General features: G+C 36.3%; 3 protein-coding genes and 3 pseudogenes across 3 annotated transcripts; 2 read left to right on the top strand and 4 right to left on the bottom strand.

Annotated features, from left to right (window-relative positions):
• The first annotated feature begins 1192 nt into the window (after positions 1–1192).
• On the top strand, positions 1193–2437 carry LOC104732309 (putative defensin-like protein 89). The gene is made up of 3 exons (XM_087472535.1): positions 1193–1246; positions 1381–1434; positions 2121–2437. Exons 1-3 carry the CDS (start codon positions 1193–1195, stop codon positions 2340–2342), a joined length of 330 nt encoding a protein of 109 aa, XP_087328661.1. The 3' UTR covers positions 2343–2437.
• Positions 2438–2634: 197 nt separating this feature from the next.
• LOC104732307 (uncharacterized) lies at positions 2635–7150 on the bottom strand. Its single transcript, XM_010451841.3, has 6 exons — positions 6916–7150; positions 6281–6552; positions 5219–5870; positions 4929–5128; positions 4263–4507; positions 2635–4052 (listed from the first exon to the last, which is right to left on the bottom strand). Exons 2-6 carry the CDS (start codon positions 6550–6552, stop codon positions 3088–3090), a joined length of 2334 nt encoding a protein of 777 aa, XP_010450143.2. The 5' UTR covers positions 6916–7150; the 3' UTR covers positions 2635–3087.
• Positions 7151–7630: 480 nt separating this feature from the next.
• LOC104732306 (heat stress transcription factor A-5) lies at positions 7631–10383 on the bottom strand. Its single transcript, XM_010451840.3, has 3 exons — positions 10020–10383; positions 8244–9422; positions 7631–7888 (listed from the first exon to the last, which is right to left on the bottom strand). The coding sequence occupies exons 1-2, from the start codon at positions 10263–10265 to the stop codon at positions 8256–8258; spliced, it is 1413 nt and encodes a 470-aa protein (XP_010450142.2). The 5' UTR covers positions 10266–10383; the 3' UTR covers positions 7631–7888; positions 8244–8255.
• Positions 10384–11206: 823 nt separating this feature from the next.
• On the top strand, positions 11207–14099 carry LOC147934191 (uncharacterized; annotated as a pseudogene).
• A 318-nt stretch (positions 14100–14417) lies between these two features.
• LOC104733689 (uncharacterized protein At4g04775-like) lies at positions 14418–14824 on the bottom strand (annotated as a pseudogene).
• A 1620-nt stretch (positions 14825–16444) lies between these two features.
• On the bottom strand, positions 16445–17267 carry LOC104733688 (FBD-associated F-box protein At4g13985 pseudogene; annotated as a pseudogene).
• Positions 17268–25618: the final 8351 nt, after the last annotated feature.

The raw sequence follows: 25618 nt of genomic DNA, 5'->3' as shown, positions 1-25618 counted from the left end.
TGCAAAGCTAAAAATCACAAATTAGGAGGGGTTTGTTTTCTTCGTGTCAAACGTTGCTGCTGTTATATTACTTTCATCGAATCCCAAGAGTCTTCCATATCCAAGGATACCAATAATGTACTCATTATTAATTAATTCATCATTTTATATGTATTCTCTCTATTGTCACAATAAAAATTTAAAACGTCATATACTCATATATATGGATTATATATTTGAAATTTGAATATATTCTCTTATAACAATTATAAATGATTTTACATCACATCATGATTTATTAAGCTGAGCACAAAGAAGAGTTGACAAAGACTTAGTGGCTTTCATAATCTATTCAACAGAGCTGAGTACAAGACACTCAACCGATTACTTGAGAACTGCTGTTGCTTTCAGATGAATGCAAGCTAGCGTTCTTGGATTACTCTTCACGTTGTAGCCTTGTAGGGAAGACACAACGGATTCTTTAATTTTCCTCTTTGAAGGAGTCTCTTCATATCATAGTTATGAAGTGGATGCTCACGTCTCCTGAGGCCCGGTCATTAATTCTCGTTCATGCTGTCTGGCTCTGTCTGCCTCATTCAGCGTAGTCGAGATAACATTCTCTGCAGCAACTTTGGTTGAACATGGTGAAGGTTCGAGTTCCATTTCAGAACCCAAAATAATGTCTTCTGCACTTTTTGAGCAGACCCTCAGACAACTCATTGGCAATTTACTCAACTCACCATCTAAATCAGTAGTAACTTCGTCATGACTATCAAATCTAGCAAATCATATTCATCAAGAGATTTTCTAAACGGTCAAGGGATATTAAAAGGTGATAATAAACATTATAATAACATATGAATCTCGAATTGTTTTTAAAAATTGCATAACTTGATGATACATAAAGTTACGTAAACTTTTTTTTTTTACTCTTAAAATGTATTAGTTTGAGACATGGGCCTGGGCCTTCATAAGAGGGACCGATGGAAGGCAAAAATACCAACAATCAGATGTGGGTGGGGCGTGTACCTGTGGCAGCAGGCAGCAGCAACCACCGTCGCCGTTGTTATCCACCGCCGAATCCCGGCGATAGTTGTAGCAGCCGGAAAGATGTCGACGGCTTCGAGTTCTGTCAGATAAGCAACATTCACGACCATCAAAGAAATCTTATCAGTGTAGAGAAAGATGAATAAGAGCAAGTTCATCGTCATCGATGGTCCTATTGTTTGTTCCTCCTCTCGTTAGATATTTTGGAACTGTAGCTCTTGTTAGAGAGTTACATATGATTGCTTGAAAACTGCATTGTCAAGTCCAAAGTAAAGATGTCTTTTTTTTTTTCGTGTTGTTGGTCTTCTTGATTAAACTTCATCATTGAAATTTCCTGTTTGTTTCTTCTGCCAGGTTCAAATGGGGAGTCAGGTGACATTTGATCTTTTAGGTGTCCTTTACAACCAGGTGAGCTTTTTGTCTGTGAATTTAAACTCTTTTTTTTTTTTTTTTGAGATTTGAGTGCGTTAATATATGATTATGCTCATGGATCTATAATTTCCCCTAATTGATCAAACAATTTGGTAAGTAACTAAGCTTTTGTGAATGTGTTTATCGCTTTTGATTGTGGTGTTGTTATCAATGAGAGAGTAGGGTTTTCTGTGAGTAGCTTGGTGAGCAAGTAGGTAATATCTTTGGAGATCTCAGATTTTGGTTAGGATTTTCTAGAATATGACAATCATTCCAAATATTGTTTTGCCATTATTTACAAATCGTAATATGCATAGGTAGAGGATATTATTGTTTCTATTATCAGTGAATGCGATTTGTAAAAAATGCGATAACACTTAGTTGTAAAAATAAATATTTGTAAAATGTAAGTTTTTCTCTATAGATCTAATCTTACTATTGGTGTTCATATATTAGACAGAACTTCTCTTAATATTGATTTTGAACCTTACCATTTTTCATTGGCTTTGTTTTTTGTTTTAAGCTTCTAATGAAATCTAGTATATTCTAACAAATACTTGTTGCATCCTTGTACCCATGATTTCAGGTAATATATATAAAACTCGAGATATTGTTTTATTTTTGCTTATATTTGAATAACATGTTAAGATATTATTATATTCACATTTTAAAATATCATACTATTATTCTTGTTTCATGTGTTTGTTTATGAACTTTTAACAGGGCAAAAGGCGCAATGTTACTCAAACCTAGTATGTAACAACAACACATCGACATGCGTTGAGCTTTGCAGAGCTAAAAATTACGCATTAGGAGGGGTTTGTTTTCCTCGTGTCAACCGCTGCTGTTGCTATATTACTCTCGAATCTCAAGAGTCTTCGATATCTAAGGATACCAATAATTGACTCATTATCAATTAATTCATCATTTTATTTTATATGTACTCTCTATTATCACAACAGAAATAAACAGCTTTTTATATATGGATTATATATTCTCTTATAGCAATTATAATGATTTACATCACTTGATTTATTTATTAAGCAATACATTTTGTTTTACCCTGCCTTGGTACTTTATTATCACATTGTTAAAGTAGTACATATTGGTGTATATGAAGAATGGAGTCTTCGGGCAGTTTGGTTCGTTAATTTTCTTAATATCGTCTTTAATGGTGAGCCTTTGAACTTAGAAACATTAATATTCAATTTCATCTTATATTTCAACACGAAAATTCGAGACAAAAACTACAATGAATACGATTATTTCATCTTCCTACTCAGTTACACAAATCATTATGATCCAATTTACATTTCCATAATTCCCATCTCCGGCGGAGAAGAGTTGATTGGCAAAGACTCTCTTTCATAATCTATTCAACAAGTCTATGGTTTGAAAAATACAGTACAAGACACTCAACTGGATTGTTGCTTTCAGATGAATGCAAGCGTTCTTGGAACATTCATTCAACGGATTCTTTTCCTCTTTGAAGAGCCTCTTCATCATAGTTATGAAGTGGATGCTCACTGGAATCAAGTTTTTTAAGACCCGGTAATTGTTGCTTCTCAGTTCGTGTCTGCTCAACATTAGATTGCTCATTAAAATCTTGAAACTCTTGCTAAGTTCTCGGCTCGGCTCAGTTACTATCATTCATACACTCCCTTGCTCGGGTGCCCAAATTTTCACCCTTTTCGCACCTCTTTCACAGTTCTCGTTCATGTTGTCTGTCTCATTCAGAGTAGTCGAGATAAGATCCCCTGCAGCAACTTTGGTTAAGCATGGTGAAGGTTCGAGTTCCATTGCAGAACCCAAAATAATGTCTTCTGCATTTTCTGAGCAGGCCCTCAGACAACTCATTGGCAATTTACTCAACTCACCATCTAAATCAGTAGCAACTTCGCTGTGACCCTCGTGTTTATCTAGCAAATCATTTTCATCAAGAGATTTTCCATTAAATGGTTCACTGAAAGCAATTTCTCTCTGCAAGTTACCTTCGTTGGCATCGCTCTTTTGCAGATTGAAGGGTGCATTTATTTGCTTTTCCACAGAGACGGCTAAAGAAACTGCATAATCACGAAACAAGGAATCGCGAGGTGGGCAGTGTAGAAGATCAATCAAGGTCTGATAATACTGTAGAAGGCTCGCGGACTGCCTAGAAGCTCTGTTTCCAAGACACTGTTGTGTAAGTTTGATCATGTGCTTACATATGTATCCCTTTTCTGCCCAGCTGCAACTGCAAACCCCAAACTGTGACCCTGGATTCCACACAACATGAATTTCGTTGCCTTCACAGTCATCTCTTATTTTTGCAGACATACCAGACATAACAACATCAGAATCTGGTATACTCAATGCTTTGCGGAAGGAAGTCAACCCACTCACCCATTCCTCTTTCCAGTACCTGGCAAAATTATCTTTTCCAGAATATTCATCAAGCCAGAAGTAAGAATGTACTTTTGTCCCTAGCTTATCGACCAACCAATCAGCACGTTGATAAGCTTCAGAGTCCCTCTCATTCAAAAGCCTGCACTTCAGCTGATAGTGGTAAAGCTCCATCGCTGCACAGGTCTCTTGGCTTGCCAAGGGAAGAGATAGTAACGCACTTGTCCAAGCTCCTATGATTAATTGGAGGAAGAAGTCATTCTAGAGAGGACTAGTATCTAATGTCTGCAATAATTTCAGGTAGAGTGGCAGAGTAACAATGTAGAATTACGTGTATACATTTCATACTTAGGGTCAATGAATCTTTAGACCTATCAGTATATTTTAGATGACCATGCAGGTAGAGTGTAAACAGAAATGAAACGAGAGAATCGGAAAATAACCTATTCTGGGAGACCAAACAGCTCTGAAGTACTCCACAAATTCTGGACTACCAACAAAATCCTCCACAAAACTGTCAAACAATATGGCTGTTCCTTGCCTTCTACAGATTTTATCTACAGCCTCCCCAAGATGTCTTGAAATCTCAACACGTGTCTCTGTTTCTGGACATCTCTTGAATATGTTCTTATGCCATGCATGGCGAACACGCCAAAAGGAAAGCAAGACCGGGCACTGAAATACATCCCTAAGAACATCACAAGCAATATCATTCAAATATCATTCACAAGCAATATTATTGAGGGTTGAATTTGGTTCCTTGTCTGAAATATATGTTTACACCAAATTTCTTATTAACAAACGAGAACAGTATGAATCAGTATCTGTTGATGAAGTGATGAACCCTATAATCTAACTATGTCAAGCTGCACCTAGCCAGTCCAACCAAAGGATTCAAGACCTATGGTTGTATCATCCAAGTCAATTTGTCCAAATAGCTCGACTATTGAAATTACCAAAGGCAGCTTCATTCAATATGTCGATAGTTGGTTATGTAAACTGCATTAAAAGCTAATTGCTTTGATGTGGTAAACTCTGCCATTTTTACTGAAGGAAGGAACATGCCAAATATGTTTTTAAATGAAAAAGTGGTTTCTGAAGCAACCAACCTGATCGTTATTATGTCAGCAAAAGGATCATCAACTATGAACCCAGCCACCTTCCAGGAGGGATCCTTGGCATGGACTCGGTTACAAAGTGCTCTCATCCATCTATATGCATCTCCACTGGAAAATCGTGGTGCAATTATCCAAGCAACTGGAATAGCCTTATTCTCAGAGTCGAACACAACAAGACTGTGGATAGGATACTGAAAATAAACGCAACACATAGATCTGAGAAATATCCTGATAATATAAATACCAAATTTAGTTACTGATGCAAACTGTAAGAAACTGACCTTTAGTTTATTTGTTCCAAACCTCGAGTCTGAAGCCAAAAGTCTACAGTTTCCAAAACGAATCATTTGTTGCAACTGCCACTCAGTTTGGATACCCAAGGAAAAAGGGTCTGTATCAGAGATTCCTTCAAAGAAAAACACATGACTTTGATGACTTTCAACCCACATGCTGATGCTGACATCGTCATCCTCATTGAGCTCATATGTTGAACGTCGGATACTCCTCTCAAGTCTTCGAACATATCTATGAGTTAACAAATCATCTCGGTTACTTGGACCACCTTGTTTTTCGACTGATTCATTATGCCTTTGCATAATGGTCTCCACAGAGACACCCACATAGAGCAAAGATAATACCCGTAGCCTAAGGTCTTCTGATATATATGGAGCAAACATGGCTCTTGTTCCAGCCGCTTTTTTGTCTTGTGGACCGTGGCAGGGCAAACCTTTTTCATCTACATGCTTGTCATTATTATAAATTACTAAAGCCACTGTTGGTTCTGCAATTAAGCGTTTCACAATGAAGTGACACCTACAACCTCTCTTAGAATTGGGTCGGCCTGCATTGTTCTTTTTTGCAACATACGTGCTCCTACTTGGCCGTACAGCTCCGCCTGTCCTATTGTCATCCGGTCCAAAGGAACACCAATACCTACTCACACAAAAACACTAAATTATAGCCAACGATTATATTCCACACTGACTAGCAATACAAGACAACTAAATTAGCTAGGCAACTTTTTGTAGTATGAACAATCTAAATCCAAATAGCTAGCCAAGTACTGCCTACAATGAGAATAATTTAGGATCATAGTATTTAGACTATCCAGATATGCTGCAACAACAAAAATGGATACAGAAAGCTAGGGAAACATAAAGGAAAAGAGAATGAGACAATTAAAAAGAAGACAGAAACATACACGAAGCAAACAAAATATAAATTCACTTCCCCTTCATTAGAAAAAGATGACCACAAGGTATGCAGAAAACAAAACATAAAGTAACAAACCAGATAAATGATCTAACTTGCTGTGACCAACACAAAACAAATGTGAAACTTACAGAATATACTCCAGGATGCCATCAACCTTTGGCTTATATTTTTTCCCTTTGGCTTTCCTTCGTCTAGCTTCAACATGAAAGCTCGTAGGACAATCCGTATTCAATGATTCACCTCTTACAAAATCATCCACCCTAGTATACGGGATGAGAGCTAACCTATCTATATTGTCACGGTAACCTTCAACCTTCGACCAAACAAGATCGGCAGAAGAAAATTCTGGCAAAGCAGGGTTTTGCACAGGTAAGGAGAAGATCTGATCCCATCTAGCCATCTGCATTTTCAATATGTAGTCATCAAAACAATGGAATAGAATATAACTAGGCATATGCTCAAACAGAGATTTTGATTGCAACGATACGTTAGGTTGAAAACTTGAGACGTCTCTGCTTACAGGAAAAAAACTCCATTTAAATAAAATCATGTACAAAGAACACAGCAAATCAATCAAAGTTAAAAGGGAAATGATCAAGCTTTTATGAACAATGGAATCAAACCAAGGGGAATATAGCACTTCCTAAATTAACACTTCAAAGATATCAAAATTCTCAAATAATTAAATTAGTTATGTATTTAAAAAGGTTAGAGAGCTTTATTGGAAGTGGCAAGTTAAACAGAGAGAGAAAGAAGCACAAACTCTGAAACGGCGGAGTCAGAAACAGATGTCGACTTCGATAAACCCCAGAGCCGACGATTGAAGAAAAACGCTTTTAGGGTTCTTCTTCTTCAGTGTCTGAGAATCGACGAAAACTGGGGGAGAGTGGAAAGCTAATACGACGCCGTTTCATGGTGTGAAAAAAAAAAAAAAACGACACTGTTACAGTGTTACAGGAAAACCCTCTAATAAATAAACCGGGTAAGTCATGTGGTTTAATTTACACTTCAGCTTTTTATTTCAATTTATGGTACAATTAGTTGGTTTGTCGCGGGTACAATTTACAACACACAACATGTTAGGCACTTCGTCTTTCTTGAACCTCCTCCTCTCTCTCTCTCTCTCGAATCATCATCACTAAAATCTTAGAATCTTCGAGTTCGAGGTGGTTCCTCTCTTTCTGAATTTCCAATCGGTGAGCTTCTTTTTCGGAAATCCCGTCACAACGTTTGAATAACATCCCCAAATATTTTGTAGAAAATGAAGCCCGGGGCGACCAAGTCCACATCCGCCCAGTTCCACTGATTATATGTAATAAATCGTGGGATTCGAAAAATGCATGAACATTACTCAAGAAATATAAATGTGTATCACTCTTCCGATCGATACCCAATACAACAAGTTGACCAATAAAAGAAAATGATTTCGAGAACATAAAGCTCAACTTGTGTGGATGTTACCCTCGTCGGTTCTAAGGTTTTGTGTGGGAAGGCTACAATATGGTTTTCCACATTTCAGACGTAAGAATAATGCTTGTCCAATTCATATCCTATGCACTTAAATTTACAGTCAAATTACATGTGTAGAAAATAAAATAAAAACAAGTGAGAAACACAAGTGTTTACACCAAGGAATGCTACTTACCCTTTGGACGCTGTATCAGCAGTCCATCGTTTCATTACTTACTCAGCCAATACATGTGCCAAAAACCAAAGACCATACTCGTTCATGTAACCTGAAAAAAAATGGGTATATTTACAGCATTATACATTGGCATAAACCGATGACAACTAAAATAAGCTATACTGACAAAACCACGTTACATCACTATGAGTTAAATATTCCTAATCAATGCAGAATGATTTCCAAGCAGAATAGGAAAATTTAACAGGTACTGCATATACAAGTTTTATGTAACAAGAATTTGTCGACAATGTCTACCTAGCTAAACAACCATGTTCTCTTTTACAAGAATTCTCGACAAAGTCTAGGTACCAAATTGTTGCCAAACATCATGCAAGTATCGAGAAGGCTAACATGTTTATCACCAAGCAGTATAAAGATAACAACTAGGTTTAAGGATGTATTACCGGTTAATTACTTTATAAGGTGAGCTGCTTAGTATGATTTGTATTACGTGAGATTATATTCCCGTTTCTTTTGTCCTCTTGCTCTTCGTATGGGTTTCCTCTATAAGTAGAACTTGCCTCCTCATTATCTGAAGACCCCGGCCTTTCTGTTAGGAACTGTTCCCAGAATACATCATTCACTCTTGCTGGAGGAGCTGCTTTTGCTTGGCTAGCAACCTTTTGTTGTCTCCCCCGGTTTTTCTCAATTGCACTTGTTTCTATGGATTTAAAGTTTAACTCAGTACATCTTCCAGTCTCCTGACTTTTATGAGTTGTCTTAGCTATCTGTGAAGCTGTCTTGTCCGGTAATGGAGCAGAAGCCAGCGTTAGATTTAAATGACATGAAAAGCTACCATCTGTCTCCTCTGAAGAAGTTAGCCTCTGCTGCAAGGTCTCCACTCTTGTATTGTCATTTAACAGTAATCTCCTCGGGCATGTCCCGGTATCCGCAAGCTCTAGTGCTTCAGGTGCAAATGGTGGGCCTTCTCTTCTGGTTAGTGTAGTTTTTGGATCACTTCCTGACAGTATTCCCTTGGGACTCCCTCCTTCTTCATTGGAACTTTGTATACTGTGTGAAACCATGTTCATATCTGAAACAGCTGGAGAAAGCTCTAGCCGCAATTTATTCGAGAAATTTTGATGGAAAATATTTCCAGACTCGGGTCTCGAGCTACCACTACTATTATCCAGATGAGAATCTTCAGAAGGAGGCTTTGATTGCTCAACTTGAGGGAGCCTTCGCTTTTTGTTGTAAGCTGAAATATCCAATTGCTCAACTTTACGACCAAAATTCTTTACAAAAGTAGGATTCCGAATAGCCGTTTCCAAGAAATTCAGCAGCTTCTTCTGCCTCTTCTCCATATCATCAACATGCTCAGTCATTTCTTCAAACTGATGCTTCGCTACAGCCTTCTGTTGTTTGAATTTCAAAAGCTTAGCTTCAATCGCAGCTTTTTCACGTGAAAGCTTGTCCATTTGATCTTGCAACGCTGCTCTTTCTTGATCAGCCGACGAAGCAGGTGGATGACTGTGGCTGTGTATAGGTTTCCTTCTATGTATATTCTTGAGAAGATGCTTCTTATCCTTGATAAAATCATCATTCAAAAATTCCCACCTCTCTGGATCAATCTTCCGGAACCCCTATAACCAAAATCACAAGAACATTCACCGTTTATAGAAACCTTAAGCAGAGAAAGAGGAATATCAACACAGTCCCTAAGTTCCGATCAAATGATGACTCTGGAGGAGATAAAACCTGATTGCTAGCACTGTAACTGCTCTTAAAGTCCATACAAAACCTTCAATTTGAAGTTACACTTCATCTTCGTGATGAATATCTTAGGCAGAGCTAAAACAACTAAGATGCAATGATAACATTGGAGCTTGGAGGTGATAACATTCCTCTAAATTCACCCATTTCCACAATTCAATCTATAATCACACAGCCCTAGATGCGTTCTAAAGTTCCAATTAATAGATCCTTAGCTTGCTACATACAAAGCCTTCAACTTAAGCTACATTTCATCTTCTTGTTAATCAACAAACTCAATTCCATAATCCAGTCTATAAATCACACAAAAACCTAGACGCATTCTAATAATTCCAAAACCCTCAATTCGAATTTAGAATATCCCAACTTAAATCAAACGATGCGCGACAAAAATTAGGTCAATTCAAAACATGGAAGAGAGAGATGAGTTTTGTAGAACCGAAATTGAGAGAGGAAAAAAGACTAACATAGGTATTGAGCTGACGGATGAAAGAAGAGAAGTTATTGTGCTTGAAGTAAGTTGGAAGAAGAAGGCGTGAAAACTCCGCATGGTTCCAAACGATGAAGCTGTTGTTGTTAGCGCTCCACGATACAATCTGGTCTGTAGACGAATCATCTACCATCTCGTAGGTCTTCACCAAGAAAGGAGCAGTCCCTCCGACTCCTTCTCCCCCGCTCACGGATGCGGAGGAGTTACCTAATGCGCCATTCATTGTTGAATCTAATCAGGAAACAGCAACGAGAGATGGTGATGCCCGAGAGAGAGAGAGAGAGATCCTTAGACGTAAATAAATGAATTAACTTTTTTTTTTCTTTTTTTTGAGTAATATTACCTAAAATATTTTTAAAACTATAATTTTTAAACGGGAAAAATGCCAAAAAAAAAACTCATTTTATTTTTATTGAAAGTTTAATATCCAATGGTTTTGCATTGGAATAAAAATGTTTCGTGTATTTCTTTAATGCTTATTAAAACATCATGTTATATTGATTTGTTGAATCAAACATCCGACTTAACACACGTTAATTTGATTAACGGAATCTCTAAACCAGGTTAATTAAACCAAACATGTGGTTAATTGGTGTTAAACGAAATACAATAATGCCCTTAGTTATCTCTCCCAAATCGATTTGAAATGACAAATCCTAAAAACATAATTCCCCAATTTCTTTTCTTCTTCGTCATGTGTGTTCTTCTTTGAACAACTTATGGATCGAGTGATGAGTGAAGGCATTTGTTTTTATTGATTGGGTTCAGTGTTTTGGGCGTGAATTCTGAGAGTATCGCGGAGATGAGGTATGTCGATTTCAGGTTTTTAGGTTTTGGGTTATCGGTCGATTGCAATTTTGGGGCCGATTTCAATTCTTAGGAATTTTAGGGTTCATAGATTATATTAGTAACGATTGGGTGGGTGAAATCGTTCATAGATTATATTATTTTTGATTGGGTGGGTGAAATCGAGATCAATTTAGGATTCATAGATTTTATTATTTTAGGGTTCATAGATTTCAATTCGATTTTTGTTTTTAAGGGTTTGTTTGTACTAATCGTGAATGTCTTCTTGTTGTGTCTAGTGCTTTCGAGTGTTTGAAGTGCAAAATACACTATAGATGAGATGTATCAAACAATGAGCAATCATTCGACTACATAGGAGGAGATTCGAAAGACATGTTAGTGGATCCCGATTTGATGACATGGTCTATCTTCAGCGAGTTTTGCGTAGATAATGAAGTGTATGGTGAAGTCGAAGACGTTTGGTATAAGCTTCCACATGAGGACATAAGTTCAGCAAGATCAATTGGCAAAGACAAAGATGGTGGGATTAGGGAGTTGTGTCGTGAAGCTGTTATTGGTGGTGAAGTTGATATATACATCGACAATGGAGTTTCTGTACCAGAACCGTTTCCTCTTACAAATGACGATGTTGGTGAATATGTTGCAGATGAGGAAGACGGAGTAGAAGATGATGCTGAACCCGATCACCATGGTGAACAAAGAACCAATGAGGAACAAGTTCAGCAAGATGATGGGGTAGATCCAGTAGAAGAAGGAAGGCATGATGATCCTCGGTTTTCAGCCTTTTTCGAAGAAATTAACAATGGCAGACAAGGTGATGAAGCAGCGGGTGGGGATGAAGCAGCAGGTGTTAATGAAGCAACATGTGATGTTGAGGAAGAAGATGCAGATGATGATGAATTTGAGAGGCAATGCTTTGATGCTGAGCGTCCAGATCATGTGATGGACACAGACGATGAATGGGATGCATTTTATGAAGAGGAAAGGGTGACATCAAGAGCTAAATACACCAAGGATAAAGAACCTTATTTGTGGTTATTGCAAAAATTTCACAGTGGAGAAGAGTTCAAGGATCAGCTTCTGCGGTATGTGTTGAAGACTAACTACGATGTGAAGCTGTGTAGATGGGGTTCATCAAAGCTGGCCGCTATATGTAGCCATGAGAATTGCAAGTGGAAGATATACTGCTCAGCTCATAAGCGCACAAGTAAGTGGATAGTTCAAACTTATGTTAATACTCATAACCATGGTCAGAGTGGGAAAGCTAAGATGTTGAAACAAGGAGTTATTGCGAGGATGTTCAGAGATGAAGCAAGACGAAGACCAGGATTGAGGTGGACTGATATCAAATATGAGATAATGATGAGGTACACACTATCAATATCTAAGTAGATATGTCAAAAGGCAAGAAGAATGGCATTAGATATGGTGATAGAAACCCAAAAAGAACAATTTGCGAAACTCTGGGATTATGAGGCTGAATTGAAGAGGTCAAATCCGGATACACACACATCGATTGTGACCATCCCTCAAGCGTCTGGTAAGCAACAGTTTGACAAATTCTACATTTGTTTTGATGCTTTAAGAAGAACATGGAAGTCTTGTTGTCGACCCATCATTGGACTTGATGGGTCATTCTTGAAATGGGAACTAAAAGGCGAGATCCTGGCGGCTGTTGGGAGAGATGCAGATAATAGAATCTATCTCATTGCTTGGGCAGTAGTTAGAGTGGAGGACAATGACTCATGGGCGTGGTTTGTTGAGAATCTGAAGAAGGATTTAGATTTGGGGTTGGGGAGTGGTTTGACTGTGATTTCCGATAAGCAGAAGGGGTTACTTAATGTTGTTGCTGACTTGCTTCCTAATGCAGAACATAGGCATTGTGCTCGTCACATATATGCAAACTGGAAGAAGGCACATGGTGACTACTCCCATGAAGGTTATTTCTGGGCAATTGCATATAGTCCAGTAGAAGGAGATTACCGGTTTAACATGAGCGCTCTGAAAGCTTATGATGAAGCTGCACATGATGATTTGCTGAAAACAGAACCAAAGATGTGGTGCAGAGCCTTCTTTAGTGGTCATTCTAGTTGTGAGGATGTTTGCAATAATTTATTTGAGAGCTTCAACAAAACAATCAAAGATTCTAGGAAGAAGCCAGTTTTAAATATGTTTGAGGATGTTAGGAGACAAGCAATGAAGCGTATTTCGAAGAGATGTGATAAGACTGGGAAGTGCCAAACTAAGTTCCCACCTCACATCATGGCAATCGTTGAGGCCAATCGCAAACATGCAAAGTTTTGTTCAGTTCTCAAAAGTAGTGAGAATGTCTACGAGGTGTTAGAAGGAAGTGGTAGCTTTGTGGTCAATCTTCTGCATAGGAGTTGTGCTTGTAACCAATGGAATCTCACAGGAATACCTTGTCCCCATGCAATGTATGTCATAACCGAGCATAATCGTGATCCAGAAGAGTAAGTTTTGATATTTACAGTTTAAAGTTATACATTGTTTAGCTAGAAAACTGACCATCATTTTTCCATTGTAGCTATGTCGATAGACATTATCTGACCACTGTTTGGCAAGCGAACTACAAAGACAACATTCAACCTGTGAATGGAGAAAGATTGTGGCTTGGAACAGATAAAGGATCTATTGAAGTGCCTGACAAAAGGAAAAAGCGTGGGCGTCCTAAGAAATATGCTAGGATAAAGGAACCAGGTGAATCATCAACCAATCCGACTAAGGCTACAAGGGAAGGACAAACCGTAACTTGTACAAATTGCAAGCAACCAGGTCATAATAAAGGCACTTGCAAAAATCCGGCTGTACAACCAGCTCCTACACGCAAAAGAGGGAGACCAAGAAAGCGACTGGTAAGTATGATTATTGATTATTTCTCTTTTATTACAACTTTCTGTTTTTGACATTTTAGCGTTTTCATAGGATAATGATGATCCATGGAGCATACACAATGCACCAAAGAGGTGGCAGCAAGCTCAAACCCAGTCCACTCCAACTGTTTCTCAAAGTCAATCCGTAGAAGAACCTCATCATTCAAGTGCTCCAGCAGCTGGTAGAGGACGTGCTCGTGGACGTCCTCCTGGAACTAAAAATGGTGAAGGCAAAGGTCGTCTCAGAGCTCGTGGTAAAAGTCGTGGCAAAGACAAAGATGAAGCTCCTAAACCACCTGTTTTTTATGTCTCCATGGACTGACAAAGTCTTTGATGTTTGGCAACCTAAAAAAAACTAGTTCATGTCTTATAGGTTCTGATTGATTAGGATGGTACAATGATGTCCTTAGGATGATTTTTTGGTGGGATCCTTGATTTTTTTTTGGTGTGGGATCCTTGTATGTTCTCAAACTAAATGGCTCTTTTGGATCAATGATACTGATTTTTAGGAAATATCCATTGCAAATAACATCAAACAGAGATTAACCATACAACAGACTAAACGAAAACAACAATAACAAACAACAACAACAACCCAAGATAGTCTTCTACTTTCCCAATCCTAGTATCATCCCGATTACTACAATGAACCCTCCCCAAGACAACACGATGAACTGTCAGAGCATTTTCTCTCTCTCAGTAGCTGTCATAACTTCATTTTCAAGGTGATTCTTCTCTTGCTCGTATTTGTTTACTAACCCAGTATGCATCGTCGTCGTCGCACCACTCAGACCATGTTCATTCATGGCTTTTAGAGATTCCTTAAGCAGTTTGATTTCATCTTTCTGATGACGAAGCTCATCTCTTGCTTCTAATAAGCTAATCTTCTGCCAACCACACGGCTTTTCTTCATCTGTCCAACCAAAGAACCCATGAACAGCACATCTGTAGAATCTTCTTCCTGGATTATCGTTTGTCCACGATTTTACAACAATAGTCGCTTTTCCACAATAGCAGATAGGACCCCAGAACGTCTCCCTGAATTTGCTTCAGACCCAGAACTTTGACTCATCACTCGATCCATTGGTTGTTGGCAGAAGAAGGAAGGCGACAAAGAAGAAAAGAAATTGGGGAATTTAGTTTTTAGGGTTTTTCATCTCAAATCGATTTGGGGGAGATAACCAAGGGCATTATTGTCTTTCGTTTAACACCAATTAACCACGTGTTTGGTTTAATTAACCCGGTTTAGAGATTCCGTTAATCAAATTAACGTCTGTTAAGTCGGATGTTTGATTCAACAAATCAATATAACATGATGTTTTAAAAAGCATCAAAGAAATACACGAGGCATTTTTATTCCAATGCAAAACCATTGGGTATTAAACTTCCAAATAAAAATAACATGGGTTTTTTTTTTGCATTTTTCCCATTTTTAAACCCAAAAATACCTAAAACAACTACAAATGATCCAGGTAAAAATGATAATTCTCAACTCAGTTTTGTCCAAAAGAAAGAAAAAAATATTAATTGTCTACAGCTGACACAAATTTAAAGTTTCAATGGTAATTTACTGAAAATAATAACAGGAACAAAAAATAATTATAATTTTGATTAGTGAGATATTTGGAAGAAGAAAAAATTATAATATTATTGAATTTTGTATATTTATACACATTTTTTAAAAAAGTAATATTTTCTAAATGTATCCTAATTAATGATTTCTAATTACCGGCAATACGTTTGACAAAAAATAAATACTGCAATACTTGGTCTTGAACTCTAAACTAATTCTACAGCAAAAGTGTTAAACTTGTTTATCCACTATTTTGGAGATGAATGAGTTGAACAATATTCATCCCAATTTTATTAGACTTAATATTTTCAACTTCTTCAATTTTAAGCAATCATTTGTAGCCTAATTTTAACTGCATAAGTTGTTGTGTAAATAAATTGTTTTGGAATAAAAAAAATAAATCATCTCAAAAATTTTAAAACTGTCATTTAAGGAACTAAATTTAAACTAGTAGACTTTCTTGCTCTACTCAAAGATAGATTTTTAAAATTTAGTAACTCATGAAAGAAATTATTCATTTAATGAGAAATTATAAATACAAGTATAGTTTCTGTAAAATAATATTCGATAAATATATAAATTTCTTTATCACAAATTGATTTCTTGAATACTAGACAAGAGGAGTTTCTAGAAATTTTACTCATTGAGCCTTGCAAGAATCTTATCATTTTTGTTCAGTTTGAATCTTAAATAACTGATTTTTCTTTTTCCCCTTTTGGTATATATTCGTATTTCCTACTCAAGGCTGGATTATGATTATCTAGCAAAAACATTTTTCAAAACCAATTACAAATTTAAGCCAAACATTTTTTCTCTTTTTTTTTTGGGTACTGTATCAGTTTAAGCCAAACCCAAACATACTACCATAAAGTCTTAGAATTGAAATTAGTTCCTTTAGGATGACAGATTGTCAGATTCTTTTCGCTTTCTATAATCATCCAATCATAGAGAGTGAGTTCCACGAGGATTTTGTTGACTAGAGAAAGCATTAATAGTCATACTTAACAAAATACCAAACATACGATTCTCTTACTAGTTATGCAATAGATCAATTTCAATTTAAACAAAAAAAAGAACATAGAGTTCACGGTAACTCAGTATTCATCACCGGAATAAAGACTTTTGTGAGGATCAGAGGACGAAAACTTGGCATGAGGTAGAGAGTCTTGGAATGGTAAGGAGTTTCCTAAGGATGACAGATTCTTCCCTACGTCTCAAGTAACCTAAGCATAGTGTGAGTTTCTTGAGGATTGCTGAGTTCTCTAGAAAGTAACTCACTAGTTCCAGGTCTATCTCTGTCGCCTCCTCCTCCTCCTCCTCTGAGTCCGGCTTCACAATCTTAACATACTCGAGAGATGTTAGAAACCTACGAGGTCCTGGTAAGATACCAACTCCCTCCTCCTCTGGAAGGGTACAAAACTCCTGCAAGTAGAACGAAACAAGTTGAGTATGTCTTACTTTTAACATTTGAATTCATAAGTAAGGAAAGGAGTTTATGATTCAGCAAGCTCTCACACGAGTAAACTGTTCGGGGTATCACCACTCCGTCCATCCCCCAAAATCTGTCCAAGATATGGAGATGTTGAAATTTCCTCTCAAAAACAGCGTTCATCCAATGGGTGAAATGAGCAGTATCAAGAAAAACACCCTCATACAAATTAACCGTTAGTTTAAACTTCTGTAAGCACGGCTCACTGTTGAAACCCAGATACCTATAAGCGAAACCCAACATAGTGATGAATTCAGAGGGATCATGAAACTCACTCGTCATGAAATCACGACACTCGAAGTCCAAGCCAGGTACATATCTCCACTTAATCACATCCTTCGTGGGAAGTTTCAAGAGAATCTCATTAAGCAAGCAATCTGGTAAGTTTCTCAGCCGATCTACTTCCTCGACTTTATCACCTGATCGCTTCGCACGAACACGTCTCTCTCCGTCTTCATCATCCATGTAACCTTGCCTAACTAGACCAAAGCGGAGCGAACTCGAAAATTTTCCGACCAAATGCGATCGTATCTACTCCTTTGTCTCCACTCCAGTTAGGGTTTCATGTCTCAAGTATCGGTAACTACTTCAGTTTAACTAGGCCAAGCTCGATCCATTTGTTTGGGCCTTTCAAAACTTAGCCTAGTATGGATAAAAATCGAAAACAAAATCGATTAAAAAAAGTTTCGGTTCAAATCGGCGAATTTTAAATACTGAACCGATTAATTTAATTTTTTTTCGGTTCAATTCGACTAGCTTTTAAGCTTAACCGAAGAAAACTAAGAACAGCGAGCAGTTAACACCGAATAATACAAAGAGCTTATCGAGAGATCTTACCTTTGAAGTTCTTCAAAACCATTAAATTATTACGTAAGAACTATATGAAGATGAAAATCTTTAAATTTTCTTGAAAGACCAATAATAGTATCAAGAATTCTTTTTTTTTTTTGTCAAACAAACTTCCATTCAAACTTAAATCCTCGCTGAGGAGAGTTCATACAAAAGAGAAATTAAAGAATTACAAAGCATAAAAAGGTTGCAAAGCTTATAAAGATATTGATTCTATGAGTTATCCAAGAAGGTGCAAGACTTTGGGAGACTAGCAATGCTTGAAGAATCTGTTGGGACCATGGTGGAGTCGCACATGAAGATACACTTCGCAACTTCCTCGATCAGCATGTGATCAACATTGGCTCTTGCAATATATGCAGATGAGCGTTTACAAATGTGGTACTCAGGGGGGGGGGGGGGGTGGGGGAAGGGGTTATGGCCAACAGAAGAAAGATCAAACTTATTTGTTCCAAAGTTGTTATATTTTCTGGCTCAACTCTCTGCACAATGGCTGTGGCAAAAGCTAGTACTCATAAAAGATATATGCAATGCCGGAACAAACAAGATGGGTCCTCCCTCGCATGAAGCCATCAGCCATGGAGGTTAAGGAGTCCTACACAAAATTTGTAGTCAGTATTACATTGCCAAAATAAAGCAAAACCGAGTTTACATCTTATAAGCAGTTGATGGAAATTAAAAAGTGGGATTGGTCTATGATTGAACCTAGGAAAAAGAAAGCAAAGTTGTAGCAAAACAGGTGGGTCCTCCATCTCATGAAACTCAAAGCTATGGAGATTAAGGAGTCTCACACAAAGCATGCAGTCAGCTATGCCCTGAAGCATTAAGAGAGGTACTAGGTTAGGATCAAGGGGCAAGTCGTGAAGGTAAATATGGGGGGTTTTGGTGAGCTTTTGATACAATCGGTCCAACTGATCTTGACTAGGGTAATTATCTAACCAACCTAAGTAGGCTTTTGCATATCTACTAAGGCTGTAAGTACAAAAGAGACATGAAAAGCTAGTAGGATTGGATTCGAGAACAATGAGTAGGGTCTGAGAAGCTTCAACATCAGACATGTATCATACTCTATCCGAGATACTCTACCTACCAGGATTCGTGCATGAGAATTGGGCTCAAACCTGGATCGATAGGACTGAGGTGGTTTGGGTATGGAGCTGCATTGGAGACGAGAATCAATATGACTCTTTCCAGCAGCAGGGTTGGAGAAGTGCACTTTGGTCTGGTTTGTGAAGGCAATCTTCATCGGACAAAGCAGTGGATTGTAGCATAGTAGATCCGGTACACAAAATAGAAATACGAGAGATGCATAAGGGAGATAAAGGTTCGCCAGGGTTGAAACTATAACCGTCAATATCATGCTCAGTTCCGGCCGCAACACAAATCTCCCTTCCAAACACTTGGTGGGTGAATATGAATCAAAGGAGTAGGGAGATGTTAAGGTTGCCTTCAAGGGGAGCCGACAAGAGATACGAAAGGCAAGACAAACAAGGCGACCGAACGTCTCAGATTTTTCATCGGAAGGCTGGGGTCTCGAGAGAATCACCTCGCCAAAAAGACCCACCGTTTGAGCAGAGAAGGGCGAGAGAGGTTGAAACTGAAGCATGGTCGGAGTAGCTTAAGAACTTGATGAATTTTTGATGAGTTCGAAATCAGTCCAGAAACAGAGAAGGTAGCAGAGAGGGAGACAACGATGGAGGGGCAGTGGCCCAGCGGCGCCGATTTGGTTCGACGTTGCCGGGAAGAGGAACTTCGGTGGTTGTGCCAGAAAGAAAAGAACGAACTCTCGTGATTATATAATTTATTTATTAAGGTATCAAAAAGAAGTTTTTTTGCGCATGTAATAGTATCAAGAATTCAAAATACTAAAAACCATACACGATGACATCACCAAATGAAAACTTTAGGAAAGTTGAAATTTCGTCGGTGGTCATACTGTATTAGTTTCATAAAATTCGCCGAGATCAATGGTGGTTGAAATCTAAAAGTCACCCTTCTTAGTTAGGCTCTTACGTTGAATTTATCAAATGTCAAAAATACTCAAAACTATAGAGAAGCAATTGCTACTTTTCATATTAACAATATGATCATCATATCGCTAACCAATGTTAAACATTAATGTATTGTTTCCTAATATACGGATCTTGATTCTTGAAAGAAGGACATAGAAATAATAAATATGAGAATGGAAAAAATATTAAAAAAATTGATATCCCTTTCGTTTCTTATAAACGTTTTTATTTATTAGAATAGACTATAGAGTATAATATATATATAGATACAGTATATGTATATATATATTAACACTTAAAAAAATACTTTTATCACTCTTAAAATCAGTTTTTTATTTCCTTCTTGTAAAAGTATGCTTTTAAATATCATCAATTTTTTTATTTTATTTTTCTTTTTATTAGTTCCCTTTTGTTCATTTTACATACTCACGTTCTCTATATTGGATACAGTATGTCAATTGGATCACAGAAACTAAGATTTAAATATGAAAATGATTCAGAGATTACTCATTTTAAATATCAGTTTCTTCTCCTTGCAAAAATGCTTTAAATATCTTATACTAGATTAAGATCCGTGCTAGAGCATGGGTTGAAATTCATTTTATTTATATTGTAATTTTTTTATAAAATATAATTTATATAATTGTTTTTAAAAGTTTTTTTGGATAAAATATTATACAATAAAATCAAATGCTAAATATGATGACTTGAAAAAGACACTTATTTTGTAAATTTTATATTGTTAATGATTCTAGATAAGTATTCGTGCTATAACACTAGCTAAATTTTATTTTATACAAAATTTGTATATTTTCTATTTTAATATGTTGTATTAGTTTATGTAATGTGAAGTTATTTCAACAATGTATATTCTACATCATGACTTGAATGTCATTGTAAGACATAATTTTGTGAATTTGGTTTTTAAAAAGCGAGTTCTTATATTATGAATAATTTAATATATTGTTATACTTTTTGTTTTTATAAACTTGGTTTTTTAAAATTCTTTCATATTATTGTGACATATTATTGACATTGCTATAACAAACCAATTTAGAGTGTTTATAGTTTCTAACTTTAATATCAAGTTTCAATATTTTAATAATATTTCAAAATAAATTATTTAATTTTTATTATATTATATAAAATTATAAAATTATAAAATTCAACAAAAAAGTATGAAATTGAGTTTAATATTCAAATTTTGACTTGTTACTTAGTAAAAAAAATTAATTCAATAGATATTATTTTTAAAGAATAATATTAATAAAACATGAATATTTTATAGATTGAATCATTTATATTTGTTTTTAAAAATTCAACTTATGTATATCCTGAAATAAAACTATTTTTTAATTAGATTAAATGATATGATAATTTATTTGTTTCACAAAATTAGACAAATATATAAAAATGAGGGGTAAAGTATAATGATAATTAACAAATTCATATGTTAAGTTAGATATCAAAGGATTTTATGTGATGAATAATTTAATAAAAAAAATTAATATGGTAAGTTAGATGATATCAAATGATTATTTAGAATATGCTCTTTAAGATTTTTTGAAATAATAAATCCAGACTATACAAATAATATAAAACTTAATCTATAACATATTTGTTACGCTCTCAGGCACTCTTCCCCATGCAACCTTAAAACTGCATGGAGTTTTCAAAAAACCGGATCTCACCTACCAGACCCAACTAAAAAAGGCAATATCCAATGGATCAATGCAACACATGTACGATTGATACCAAAAATCCAGAGTCCCCAAAAAATGGTTGATTACAGACCTATTGCGTTGTGTACTGTGTTTTACAAGATCATTTCCAAGCTTCTTTCTCGACGCCTCCAACCTGTTCTTCAAGAAGTAGTTTCCGAGAATCAATCAGCCTTCGTCCCCAAGAGAGCAATCACTGACAATGTACTCATCACTCACGAAACACTGCATTACCTTAAAACATCAAAAGCCAAGAAATGTTGCTACATGGCGGTTAAAACTGATATGAGTAAAGCATATGACAGAATATAATGGGACTTTATTAAAGGAGTTTTAGAGAGGATGGGTTTTCATGAAAAGTGGGTACAATGGATAATGCAATGCATCACCACCGTTACTTACTCTTTCCTGCTGAATGGGGCAGCTCAAGGATCGGTGACCCCTCAGAGAGGCATCCGCCAGGGTGACCCTCTGTCTCCGTATATCTTCATACTCTGCAGTGAGGTGCTCTCTGGTCTCTGTACAAGAGCACAGGGTGATGGTAGTCTCCTGGGAATAAGAGTGGCTAAGAATAGCCCTAGAGTGAATCACCTTTTGTTCGCAGATGATACAATGTTCTTCTGCAGATCGGATAGACAGAGCTGTGAAACACTCCTAAACATCCTCAAGAGATATGAAGCTGCATCCGGACAAAAGATAAACAAAACCAAATCAGCAATCACTTTCTCATCCAAAACCGCAGAATTTATAAAGAAGGAGGCCCAACAAATCCTTGGAATCCAGAGAGTAGGAGGGTTGGGAAAATATTTAGGCCTACCTGAGATGTTTGGCAAGAAGAAAAAAGATATGTTTAATCAAATCATCGACATAATCCGTCAACGCTCACTGAGCTATTCCTCACGGTTTCTTTCCCCAGCAGGAAAAACTATGATGCTCAAGTCAGTTCTCTCAGCTATGCCTACCTACACGATGTCCTGTTTTCAAATCCCAGTTTCACTGTGTAAGAGAATCCAGTCTGCCCTCACTCGCTTTTGGTGGGACTCATCAACAGAGAAAAAGAGCATGTCATGGATTGCGTGGTCAAAAATGACAAACTCTAAAAGAGATGGAGGTCTGGGTTTCCGGGACATTACCAGTTTCAACGTTGCGCTTCTAGCCAAGATAGGCTGGAGAATTCTTAAGAAACCTTCGTGTCTGCTTGCTAGAGTCTTATTGGGAAAATACTGCTCAGACTCCTCATTTCTAGACAGCTCAGTACCTAATTCTGCTTCACACGGATGGCGAGGCATCTGTGCGTGCAGAGATTTACTGAAGACTCAGCTGGGTAAGATAATTGGCTCAGGGACTGATACTATGGTCTGGTCAGACCCATGGATATTTCTCTCCTCACCATTAACACCTATGGGACCACCTACAGAACACACACAGAATTTGAAAGTCTCAGAGCTCATTTGCCTGATCTCCAAAGAGTGGAATTCAGAAAAGATACGTCAAGTATTACCTCTCTATGAGAACGATATCCTGGCTATACGCCCTAGTGTGTTGGGAGCTGAGGATTCCTTGGCCTGGCTTCCCACTAGAGATGGAGAATATAGTGCAAAATCTGGGTACCACGAAGCCTACAAGATGACAAACCATTGTAAACCTGTTAATCAAACCCAAGGCGACTTCAACTGGCGGAAAAACATCTGGAACATTGACTGTCCGCCCAAGATCAAGTTTTTCCTGTGGAAAGTAATGAGGAATGCCATACCGGTGGGTACAAATCTACAGGCAAGAGGTATAAATCCGACAGCGGTGTGTCCACATTGCCAGGAGGCTGAGTCGTGTCTTCACCTACTTTTCCACTGCCCTTTTGCACAACAAGTTTGGGAGCAAGCACCCTTTAAGACCACGCTGATGACAGAGCAAATCACAGATATCCGAACAGGTATAGAACTTTCGAATAAAGTTACCTGCCTACCGCCTATTGGAATCGGGAAAGGTTCTCTCTTCCCCTGGATTCTATGGACACTATGGACCTGCAGAAACAAGAGGATATTTGATCAGAAACAGGCAACTCCGATGGAGGTCTTAGGTCAAGCTATCGTATCGGCCAAAGAATGGATCTCGGCTCAGAAACCAATCGAAAAGGTGGTTAGCAAACCTACCAGACCAGATCCAACCATCGATACAGGTACAATAAGGTGTTTTTCGGATGCAGCCTGGCGTGAAGAGTCAAGAGTTGCGGGATTAGGATGGGTTTTCTCCAAACAACTCCCCAGATCCGACATCTCAAGCCGATCAGTGGCTTACAACGTCCACTCACCGTTACTCGCAGAGGCCCTCGCCCTCTTCAAGGCCGTTAAACACGCCATCGATCTGGGATACCAAAACCTTTCTTTTGCTTCAGATTCGCAGCAGCTAATCAAAGCACTCAATTCGGAGCCCTACTCCAAGGAACTCCACGGGATTCTCCATGATATCCTAGTTTTAGCACTCAATTTCAATGTTTGTGAGTTTAGATTTGTTAACAGAGAGATGAACAAAAAGGCGGATGAGGTAGCTAAATCGGCTTTAATTATCTCAACCGTTGATGTACCAAACGTTATTTAATGAAAAAGCAATTGCTCTTTGACAAAAAAAAAAGAAATAATAAATATGAGAATGGAAAAAATATTAAAAAAATCGATATCCCTTTCGTTTCTTATAAACGTTTTTATTTATTAGAATAGACTATAGAGTATAATATATATATAGATACAATATATGTGTATATATTAACACTTCAAAAAATACTTTTATCACTCTTAAAATCAGTTTTTTTTTTCCTTCTTGTAAAAGTATGCTTTTAAATATCATCAATTTTTTTATTTTATTTTTCTTTTTATTAGTTCCCTTTTGTTCATTTTACATACTCACGTTCTCTATATTGGATACAGTATGTCAATTGGATCACAGAAACTAAGATTTAAATATGAAAATGATTCAGAGATTACTCATTTTAAATATCAGTTTCTTCTCCTTGCAAAAATGCTTTAAATATCTTATACTAGATTAAGATCCGTGCTAGAGCATGGGTTGAAATTCATTTTATTTATATTGTAATTTTTTTATAAAATATAATTTATATAATTGTTTTTAAAAGTTTTTTTGGATAAAATATTATACAATAAAATCAAATGCTAAATATGATGACTTGAAAAAGACACTTATTTTGTAAATTTTATATTGTTAATGATTCTAGATAAGTATTCGTGCTATAACACTAGCTAAATTTATTTTATACAAAATTTGTATATTTTCTATTTTAATATGTTGTATTAGTTTATGTAATGTGAAGTTATTTCAACAATGTATATTCTACATCATGACTTGAATGTCATTGTAAGACATAATTTTGTGAATTTGGTTTTTAAAAAGCGAGTTCTTATATTATGAATAATTTAATATATTGTTATACTTTTTGTTTTTATAAACTTGGTTTTTTAAAATTCTTTCATATTATTGTGACATATTATTGACATTGCTATAACAAACCAATTTAGAGTGTTTATAGTTTCTAACTTTAATATCAAGTTTCAATATTTTAATAATATTTCAAAATAAATTATTTAATTTTTATTATATTATATAAAATTATAAAATTATAAAATTCAACAAAAAAGTATGAAATTGAGTTTAATATTCAAATTTTGACTTGTTACTTAGTAAAAAAAATTAATTCAATAGATATTATTTTTAAAGAATAATATTAATAAAACATGAATATTTTATAGATTGAATCATTTATATTTGTTTTTAAAAATTCAACTTATGTATATCCTGAAATAAAACTATTTTTTAATTAGAATAAATGATATGATAATTTATTTGTTTCACAAAATTAGACAAATATATAAAAATGAGGGGTAAAGTATAATGATAATTAACAAATTCATATGTTAAGTTAGATATCAAAGGATTTTATGTGATGAATAATTTAATAAAAAAAATTAATATGGTAAGTTAGATGATATCAAATGATTATTTAGAATATGCTCTTTAAGATTTTTTGAAATAATAAATCCAGACTATACAAATAATATAAAACTTAATCTATAACATATTTGTTATGCTCTCAGGCACTCTTCCCCATGCAACCTTAAAACTGCATGGAGTTTTCAAAAAACCGGATCTCACCTACCAGACCCAACTAAAAAAGGCAATATCCAATGGATCTTTCGATACACAAGAAATACCCAGTGGTCCCTGC

The sequence above is a fragment of the Camelina sativa genome, chromosome 11, assembly GCF_030686135.1.
Source record: "Camelina sativa cultivar CO46 ecotype springtype chromosome 11, ASM3068613v1".
NCBI lineage: Eukaryota > Viridiplantae > Streptophyta > Magnoliopsida > Brassicales > Brassicaceae > Camelina > Camelina sativa.
This window is presented reverse-complemented; position numbering and strand designations above follow the sequence as displayed.